Source organism: Poecilia latipinna, unplaced genomic scaffold (genome assembly GCF_001443285.1).
Source record: "Poecilia latipinna isolate Pla-1442-1.1 unplaced genomic scaffold, P_latipinna-1.0 Scaffold1215, whole genome shotgun sequence".
NCBI lineage: Eukaryota > Metazoa > Chordata > Actinopteri > Cyprinodontiformes > Poeciliidae > Poecilia > Poecilia latipinna.
Genome location: NW_015113831.1, coordinates 164,221 through 175,091, shown reverse-complemented (window position 1 = coordinate 175,091; position 10,871 = coordinate 164,221). Strand labels below are relative to the sequence as shown.

Sequence of the window (10,871 nt, the reverse complement as noted above, 5' to 3'; positions counted from 1 at the left end):
GTCCTTGTATTTTGAGAAATTTTCCCCCCTTTCAACCCCCCCCCCCTTCCCCTCCCAAAGGAAAAAAAAATTTTTTTTTTTTTTTTTTTTTTTTTTTTTTTTTTGCTATGTGGCTCCTCATTATGGATCAGTGTAATTGATTCAGTCTTCACTATTGTGTGCTCGGAATATTAAAGCGTTTCCTCTCCGAGTGGCGCGGGCAGGTGCAATTGATGTAATCAGTTTCCTGGAGGCACGAGCCAAAGACCCCGTGGCCATCCTGTGCCTCTCTGCAGTGCTGAAGAGGTAAAGTGTGCTGAGTGCTCACAAGCATGCCATAAATCAGAGCGCAGCAACAGCGCGGTGTGGGTGAGGCGAGCTGAATTAAGACACGAACAGTATTGTTTGGGCTGCATGTTGCTTCACGGATGATCTCTGATCATGTCAGCGTCTCGTGTTTGGTTACATGTCAGAAGCGCTGAATGTTTTTCCAGGCTTTGTGCGGGCAAGCCTTTGTTTTTTTGTTTGTTTGTTTTTTTATTTAATTTTCATGCATCTTTTCTTAAATGTTACTTGCCTGTGGTTTTGTCTTTCACCAAAATGCCTGCTTATGCTTTTTTTAAGCAGCCCGAGTGATAGTAAAACAGCCTTTGTCCATGTTTTGCAGCAAGCAGTGGCACTGCAATGACTAAGAGAGCCTTGTTTGTTGCTAGGTAACAAGAAGAATGAGAGTGGGCTCTTTCATAATCAGATTGATTTTTTTTTTTTTTTTAAGTAGAGATTTCTCCTGTAGTCTGAAATAAGGAGCTATTTGGGCAGGGGATTCAGACTGACATTTATCACATGAAGGAGAAATCTTTGCATTTTGATACAGATAATTTGCCTGTCAGGGTTTATTACCCGATGTGCTTATGTGCTAATGTTTTGCACATTCTTTCACAGAATACAAAACAAAATTGACTGAGATGTTGCCAAACATAAAAAAATAGAATTTAAACTTCCTTATACTAAATACTGCTTTAGTATGGATTTTTTTTTTTTTAAATTTTTAGATGTTTAAACCCCAAACCGTATTCTGCTGCAGTGTACTGTAAATGCCAGGCTCCCACCCTCTCTATCAGACATAAGGTCATTGCAACCTGCTACAGTACAGGAGAGCTGCACCAACACTCCCCCACCCCGATCCCTTCTCACATACACATGCACTCTCTGCTCAAGGCCGGTCTATTTATCCAGTCCTCTGAGAGCTTGACTGAAGCACAAAGGAATCACAACAAAGAGCCTGACAGAATGAAGATCCAGCCGCCCTACAGAGACGACAAGAGCAGCACTCTGAAAAGACGCACAGTTTGCTGTGGAAAGACACCTCGCCGAAAGCTGCTGCTGCTGCTGCTACGAGAAAACAGCAGCTATAAGAAGTGACGTGAGGAGTTCGGTGAAGTGAGCCTCTCACTCACCCCAGCCAAGACACAGGAAACGCTTCCGGATGAGCCTGGTGCGAACCTTCCCTGTCACCGCCATGTAGGACTGCCAGGCTTCCGTAAGGACCCAGCAGAAGGACGCTAGGAAGAAGAAGTGCAGGAAGGCAGTTGTCATGATGCACACACCCTGTTGATAGAAGAAAAAACAAAAAACAAAAAAACAAGCGTCACAGAGATTTCTTTTAATAAGTGTGGGTTACTTTTAATCCACTGCGCACACTTCTATGCATCTCTAATGCCGCTGAAACACAAGATATTTGGTAGCTCTCAGATTTGTAAATATTCCTGTAAACCGAGAAACTCCCTGCAGATACACAGCAGTTACATTAATGCTCCTTTATTTCTTGGAAGTGCTCTTTGATGAGCATGTGCAGTCATGTAGTAGATGTTGATTATGGCTCGCAGCTAATCAAAACCCAGAATTCAGTTTTTTTTTTTTTTTATTCTATGGTCACACGGATGCATCGAAAAAAACAAAACACCAAAAAAAAAAAAAAAAAAAGTTACTCAACAAATAACCGCGTAGTTTACAGCAAATAGACTACATGCTTGGCTTGGGCTCCTTTTGCATGAATTACTGCATCTGTGCTGCATTGCATATAGGTGGCCAGCATGTGTTACATGAAGGAGAAAACTGAGCCCAGCTTGGTTTATCAGCATTTTTCAGCTTTGTTGTATTATTTGGTCTGCTGTCTCTCGTGTTACTCTGAACAATATTCGACATTTTCCAGTTGGGGGTTTAGGTCAGAGAGCTTGATGGTCAGGCAAGCACATATATACCCATGGCCATTAAAGCAGGTGTGGGTACTGTTGGCAGTGTCAGCAGGTGCCAAAACCTGCTGGAAAATGAGTCAGCATCACCAGCAAGCATGTCATCATACTTGCTGGTGAAGGCATGAAGCGCTCTCGGATTTACTGGTGGACATCTGGGCTGACGTTGGACTTGAGAGAGCACAGAGGACCAACACCAGTAATTGACATGGCTCCCCAAATCATCACTGGCTGTGGAAACCTAAAACTGGATTTCAAACGACCTGGATTGTAGACTCAGACTCAACTGTTTATTTAGAAATGATGCATGCAGTTTGTAAATATCTGTAGGTTTTAGGATTCTCTTGCTTTTCCACAAACATTTCCATTTTGTCTTCATTTTTGTTTATAAAACAATGACATATTGAGATTTTGCTCTTTGGTTTTATGTGCACTTGAGCTAAATTTAAACAAATTCACAACCTACTAGACACTACATTATTTATACATTAAAACAGTGAATTACTTTCGTACTATTTTTTTTTTTAAACATTTTGTGCAAAGAATGAAACATGGCATCGGTTTGAACTGCAAACATCAGAGGTGCTGAAGGTAGTTCAGCTCAAGTCCCAGCCAGACAAGCTGACACAGAAAGCGATGGCGTAGCATTCCTCTGCACTAACCCTCATTAGTATGCTGGGGATCCCACCTGGAGGCATGTGAGCCAAGGTCAAGTGTTTTACACAGACAGGAGGAGGGGGGGGGGGGAAGCTACAACACTGCTTAAAAAGAAACAGAGCGCATATGTGGTATTTCAAGGCTTGACAACACGACATCATTTTTTCCATCTTTGCTCCACATGATTGTAAGAGAGTATTTTAGAAATCGTGTCTATTATACTTTTTTGAGTATAACAGGCGTTTATGGGGGCAAAGAAATGGAATCCTATTACTTTACCAAAAGAGCTAAGAAGCACATTCACATTCCAGACGGTCCACACCAAAATGTGAGATCTACCATAAAGTTTACATTCCTAAGGCGGAAGCCGTCCTAAATCCACGAATCCCCTGCAGTGATCAAAGGGTTCACACAAGTCAATAACCCAGAGTTAGTTCATTCCTGGGAACGATATTCTCAAGAGATATTACTAACCTGCACACTGATGTTAATATAGACAAACACTTAAATAGATGCATGTATTAAATTTGAAGACTTCAACTTAAATCTTACAGAGTACCAGAACTCGGATGTGCTGTGAATTTTAAAACTATCCAAACGTCTTGATTTTACTCCTACCTATGGCAAGTGAGTAACTGCAATAAAAGTGTAAGGAAAAGTTTACAAATCATTTTTACAATGTTTTATATAAAAAAAAAGAATCTAAAAAGTGTGGCGCCCGTCTGTTTGAAGTCCTCTTTATTACTTTGATAACCCCAAAATAAAACAACTGCTTTCAATTGACTGTAAGTTTTTGGTGGGGAATAAAAGTTGTTCATCTTAAATTTTACAGTTATGCACTATTTCGTGTTGGTTAATCAAATAAAATCCCCCCAAATACATTAAAAGTTTGCGGTTATAATATTACAAAATTATACACAATAATACTAACCATTTTAAGAGGAATGAAAGATAACTTGCAAAATTACATTTTGTCTATGTGAATTTACAAATTACTCTAAATCATAATGGTATAAATATCAACTCACACCTTAATAATGTCTCTAAAATATTATCAAATATTTAAGGACATGTAAGTTCTGAGGCAATTACAAGAGTTTTTTTTTTTTTTTCTGTTTTATAAATATTTTAAAACAACAGATTTCATCATGCTTTTGCATAGCAAAATTCCTAACTATAGACACTACATATTGTTTAATAAGCTGGAAGTAACAAATAGCCTTTAACTGCAGTGGGGAATGCTAAGCAAACATCAATCATGTCCAGGATGGACAACCTGGCTCAGTGTGATGTCAAATTTATGTTCTGATTTTAAGGTATCAAACAAAAGCGAAACCATGTTAGTTTGGTCCCCGTTCTGCCTCTCAGACTTTCCCCGAAAGCTAGCTGTGATGTGGCTGCTGCTCGTGTGCTGTCCATGGTGCTGAAAATAGAGCCTGCCTTGTTACTTGGAAACAGGTCATTTGCAACTGTTATGTTTCACGGTTCACTTGGATGCCTATGCTATCCAGCCTCATTATTCTAGAACAGTAAAACAGTTTTGTTTTGTTTTTTTTAGAAGGGAGAGAAAGATACAACATGGCCACATTGTGGTCGCACAGATTTGGTACAGACAGTCATACCAAAAAAGATATATAAACCGATAGTTCACTTTGCCCTTTTGAAAGGCAAATGCTGGGAGATGTTGAGCACACTGTGTCGGTATCCATGGAAACAAAGGCACAGAGGAAGAGCCCATATTAAAACGTGGCAGGGCTGATAGACACAGAGGTGAGGGGAGGCAGTGACGGGGTGTCTTCAGGCCAGCTCGGTAATGGCAGTTTTAGATGAGGGGAGAAAATGTGAGGAATTTCTTTTTCTGTGGCCTCAATAAACTCCAAAGGTTCAGCTAGGACCTTTCAGTCTTTATCCGCTCCCAGATATTAAGAACTGAAACTATATTGTCAAGCGAAAAAAAAAAAACAAACAAAAAAAAACAGCAGTGATGGATTACAGTAGCAATATGGACAGAGAGCAGGCAGTTCCTATGACACACAAATGTAAAATGTGTAGTTAATTGAAATCATATCGTTGGATACTGCTAGTTAAAAGCACTCAATGGATGCCAACTATACTTCCAAAGGAGACTTCTGTCCACAGTTTAGGTTTGTTAACACAAATATTGGTGTGTACTAGTCAAGACATCTTGAAATCTTGAATAATTATCAAAATTTCATCCAACAATGGAAAGAGTACAGCTGAGAAGACATTGAGGACCAACTTAACTGAAAACCCCACCAGGGAGATGACTAACCGGAGCCATTTCTGAGCCATGTTTTAATAGTTCTATTTGTAAAACCTTTGAAAGTCATGTGTCATTTTCATTCCAGTTCACATTTTCGTTATTTGCTACAGTGTGTTGGCCCATTACAAAGAATCATAAAGGTTCAATTTTTATGAATAATGGCATATTCATACACTTTCTTAATATGAATGCAACCTATTTAACAATGTTTAACCACTCATTGCTTGAGATAGGCACTTGAGGACTTATATATCACTGATAAAAGCGTCAAACTTAACAGTTTGTGAAAAGCAGGATATTTAAAATGCATGGCATCAAGGCATACTAGATCTGAAACACACCTGTGGAAAGTCTGGAAGAGACTTTATTTAAAATGCTTTATAACTATGAAAAAAAAAAAAAACCTCATGTGACTTTCTAATTCCAATTCCAATTTGGTCTGACTCAGTGTAGGTGGAAGAGGCTGGTTGTTATTTTGGCTGAAGCACCCTCCCTTGTTGCTTTAAAGAATAGCTGTTTGGGTGGTAAACTTTTTCAAGTGCAGCTAACAAAAGGGTAGCGCTGGTGGAAAAGTGTAAACAATGCTCACAAATATTTAAAAAAATATATTATTTAGCATTACTACTTCTGCTGATCATGAATCAACTTCTTCATTCTTCATAAATAGATTTAATCACTCGTTTAAGTATGGCCAGAAGATTTCTGTTATGTAACTATTAGGGCAATTTGAGCAGACTAAAATTTATGGAATTATAAATTAAATACTCTTAACCTGAAGCAAAAAAGAAAAAGAAAAAAAAACAAGTATACTGTATGTAGATTATCATTTATTATGGTTAAGGTAAGAAAATATGATTATTTGCTTTTTTTTAAATCTTATGTAAAACACTGTAAATATAATGCATTTTACCATCTTGCCCGCAATCATCAGATAATGCAGGATTATATCCTTATAAACATATCTGTTCAACATTTTTAAAACTGATGAAACCTTTAGTTTGGCAACTCAAATCTTCAATAAGATATTTGGACTAAATCATAATTTGCCACATTCACGCAAAGTAAGAATTTCTCAGTGTGTCAATTTATGAAGATAAGCTTCTCTTATCTTGTTCTTACTGGACTTTCGATGCCTGTGTGTATATGCCCATTAGAGTATTCAGCTTTATGCAATCATCCTAATGCTGCCGGCTTGTTAAATCTGCTTCTTTCTGCTTCCTTCCCTTCCATAAAGCCAGATGAAGAGGGACGGCAGACAGCAGGACAGCGTGGAGACACACACACAGGTGACTCACTGACTTCCTGCTCCCAGTGGACACCTCCACAGAGAAGAGATGATTTCTATTAGATGACGAGCAACTCTGAATCCACAAACAGAGGAGCCAATTATATGGACTTCTTACAGGCGATGGAGGAAAAACAAGTGAGGCAGTGTCAGGCACCGTGGCAATTAAACCCACACAGGGACTGTGTTTTCTCCTCTTGGTGGCCCACCACTCAAACATGGGGCTCGACTGTACATCTGATCAAACAGATGAAATATTTTTCAAATATTTTTCCCCCCGCAGATTTTCAACTTGGAGCAAAGGTGGAAATGCTGATAATTTCAATGCCCTGGAAGTTGTTTTTTTTTTTTTTGCAACAGCACAAATGTGACTGAATGCATCTACCATATTGTGCTCTTTTTCAACTTGAACTGGATCGTTTGGCTTCTAGCAACCATTAGAATTCAAAATTTCACAAGTCAGCTAAAGGACACGCTGCCACAAAAAATGTACATAAGATGAAAACTAGGAAATCCGTTTGTATTTGTTCACATCTGGAACACAACATCCTCAAGGTGCAACGTGGTAGTCACAGTATAATGCTATGGGGATGATTGACTTCACCAAGGATGGAAATAAATACAAAACAATATAGGAAGAAAGGACGTTTAAGGCTCCAAAAGAGCCACAAACATGTAGTAAGGCTTAAAAAAAAGCCATTTTCACACTCTTTTCCAGACTTTAAAACTAATTGAGTTTAAGCTTTTTTTCCCCCAGAGAAACATGAACACAAATCCTTTTTTGCAAAGACAATCACTTATCTCTTTGATATTTCATTGTTATTTTACTTATTGCTAATGCAAAAATGTTGAAGGTCGGCCCATTACAAATCACTTGAATTGAATCAAAGTGCCAAAGATCCTTATGGAGTCTATCTAAACCACTTCAAAGTGACATCTTAAGTACGACAGTGGATTTTCTGAAAAGTGTGTCATCTCTTCGATTTTATAGACAGACATCCTGTTAGAGGCCTGCAGAGTGAGTGTTCCATGTTAAGCAATGTTTCTCATAATCAACAAAAGGTGGATGAATAGAGGCCTGATTAAACCTGACAAGGCTTCAAATCAGTTCAGCTTTATATAAAATATCCTAAGGCATTGTACATTCATGGAATAAGCTACTACTGTTTGTCAGCTATGCAAGGGCCAGTGAACAAGCAGATGAGCTCATGCAGTTTCTGATATTTTCCGACATTAAAATGATTGGCATGAAATGAATCAGTTTTGTTTCAAGTAACTGCTTATGTGAACTGTGTCACATTTAATGCGCAGCGTTTCAAGAAAATAAACAAGTTTGATTAATCGTAGGATTTTTATGTTAACTTCTTATTTCAAATCATCTATTTATCATCCAATCAGGATTATGGTTCATAGTAAGTGGTGCATGGGCACATGGATTTAACAAACACATTTGGATCCAAAGGAGTCACATAATATATCAAATCCTAACCATTACATTTTCAATCTTTCCCATATTGAAGATGGAATGCAGCAGGGAAAGCGACCATCATTTAAGTGCAGTGCATTTATGTTCTGCATTGATGCAGATTGTTGTGGCTGACATGTTAAAGCTCGCTCAGAGTTGTATAGTCATCGTGATGGTGGAAAAGGAGAAGAGTATGGAGGGAAATGTGTTTTAATCACAACTGAAACCATCATTGTAGTACAAGTAAAATTGCACTGCATCCTTAGTAAGAATACATGTAGCTATGTGACATTTTAAGCTCTAACTAAAATGTGTGTAACATGCTTAAAATCTAAACTGACTGCACTGTAGCAAAATCCAAGTGATGAAAAGTTTACCCTGCTAATGAAGCAGCAGACTAATAGACCCTCGATCCATGCAGAGAAAGTGGAAAATGATAAGTTTCAGAATTAAAAAAAGGCCTTTTGCAAAAGGTACAAAGACACTGAGAAAACTGTTATACAATAAAATGCCAGTAGTTGGACAATGCATCTTTCTGTAGAGCTGCCAGATGACTGAGAAGGGCATCTGTGTGGGCAGTTTGTGAATTCAAACTAATTTTTTCTCCCCAAGCAATCTTTTACATCAGCCACTTGTTTACTGCCTGGTTACGACAACAGAGAAAGAAAGTGAGATATTTTAGTGGAAGAAGCCTTCCACTTAAAGTTCTCCGGTTTTCTACCTAAAACCTACGGTGGTTCAAGCTGTAGTTACTGGTATGCCTGATGGCATGGTTCTCTTTCTGTACTGCCTATAAAACATATGCTGCAGAACCTCTATCTGCTCATTTAAATAGTTTTAGACTGATCCTGAAATGTGAATCCTGGTGTGTGCAAGGCCTGATTGCAATAAAACCAGATTCAGAGTCATTCAACAGTCCCTAATGTCCATAATTGTACTCTTCTTTATGGGTTCTCAGTTTTAATTGCCTTTAAATCACCTCTTTCAATAACACATTGGACTAATAAAGTTTACCAGAGGGAAATAGTTGTAAGCCAATAACAGTCTTGTCAAGGCTTTAGAACACTTCCGTTTTTTGTTGTCATTATAGGAAAATACTTCCATGAACAAAAAGCAATTTTGTAAAAATGTTTTTTCTCCTAATCTGACAAAGCACATTCAAAAGCAGCTATTGAATAAAAACAGTGAATGAATCTGACACTTTCAAAGTGACAGAGAACTGCTAAGCACCAAGAAAAAAGCTTTAATACATGGTAAAAGAAAATAGTTTCATAACCATCTAGTGTTAGTGATGTACTTGATTTTTTTTTTTAAACGTCTTTATTTGCCTTTGGAAATAAGTAATGCCATGTCAGAATCTGTGATGCGTGGTTTTGCCCACTTGAGTTTAGATTTAAATCATTTCAGAGCATGAAGAAGGCTTCATTGGTTAACGCCACACGTTCTCATCATGCAGCTCCAGAGCCACATGTAGCTGTTTAGGACCTCTGCTTTGAATCTTATCTAAAGAGCAAAAACTGTATTGAAAGGAACAATGTTTTCAATCATAAAGGCAATGGAAAAAAAGTGGGTTTAACAGTTTTTCGGGTTAGTTTTATGCAATTCCTGCATGGATGTTTTTTCTTTAGAAAAAGATCAATAGTACAATTTTTTTTTTCAGTCACTTTATGGTATTCACCTCCAAACTATTAATTTATATTATCAAGTAGGGTAAATGTTTTATTTTATTTCATATAAATATGAGAAGAATTTACAATAGTAGCATAAGTCTAAAAAAGCAAGATTTGCTAAAATCTAGAATAAAAATAAATTGTATTTCTCAAAGGATTCTGTCTTTTTTTGTTTGTTTGTTTTAGCCAAATTTTAAAGTTGCAAAGGCAAAAATGGCTTTTAGGACTGAAAAGACTGGCGACACCTAGAATATACTTTATAACCATACAATTGAGGAAGTGTGCAGTTTTGTTAACCATGACTGTAAAAGCGGAGATTCACAGCAAAACATGTCTGTAAACACTTTCCAAACTGTCCCTGCTGTATCTGTACGTGAGACTTACCACATTGTGGGTTTGTGTTTGTCCAACAAGGATTAGTATGTTCGAGCAGACTATAGATAGGCAGAAGTTCAGCAGGATAATGGATCGTTCAGATCGAATATATCTAAAAGAAAAAATACAAGAGAAAAAAAAAACAGCTATTCTTGAGCACTTTTCAACTGTATGTTTTACTCATAGAACGTGAAATGTAGAAATACCACATCAAATATGTCACAAGAACTTAAATGCATGATATGACTAAAGCATATGTCTTTGGAGTGGTTAATTTACCTCCATAAGATGGCATAGATGACTGCCAGTGTGATCAAGGCGAGGCAAGACAAACCACAGCCAACTATCAGTGTCACAGATGGGACCCCTGAGTACTCCATAGTCTGTTGAGAAGACAGAGACAAACCAGTTGGTGAGAGGGTGTACGCGTGGTTCATGCAGGACAGTAAATCTTTATTATCGCCTGAAGTAGAGAAGCAATCAAAACAAGCACCAATCTGAAACCCAATCCACAGAGGGCCCCTTAATTAACTGGGAGGTTTGAGGTGTACGTGTGGGCTTTGGATGCATAGCACACAAAAAAAAGGGTTTCTGTTTCAGAGTAGATAGATGTTAAATAAAATAAAAAAAACAACAACAAAAAAAAAAAACAATAAAAACCCATTGAGTGGAAAAACAGTATTATTGTTTAATTCTGCAGGTCTGCATCTCAAATTTAGGGAACTGGAACCCAAACAGACAAATGTATAACAACACATAAACACATACATTCATATTTAAACTTATACACATACATATATCAACATATATCATAGATTTGCACACTGGAGAACCTTCCACACCCTCTGTACAAGGTGTTGACCAATCAGGGGCTTGTGGACTAATCACAACCTACAGCTATATA

General features: G+C 37.7%; 1 protein-coding gene across 1 annotated transcript in view; it reads right to left on the bottom strand.

Annotated features, from left to right (window-relative positions):
- Positions 1–10,871, bottom strand: part of adgrb3 (adhesion G protein-coupled receptor B3) — a 146,342-nt gene that overhangs the window by 15,842 nt on the left and 119,629 nt on the right. Inside the window, exons 17-19 of the mRNA XM_015053940.1 lie at positions 10,247–10,489; positions 9,977–10,079; positions 1,437–1,587 (exon numbers count right to left, since the gene is read on the bottom strand). Of these exons, the coding sequence (XP_014909426.1) occupies positions 1,437–1,587; positions 9,977–10,079; positions 10,247–10,489 (497 nt within the window). The remainder of the gene's footprint in view (positions 1–1,436; positions 1,588–9,976; positions 10,080–10,246; positions 10,490–10,871) is intronic.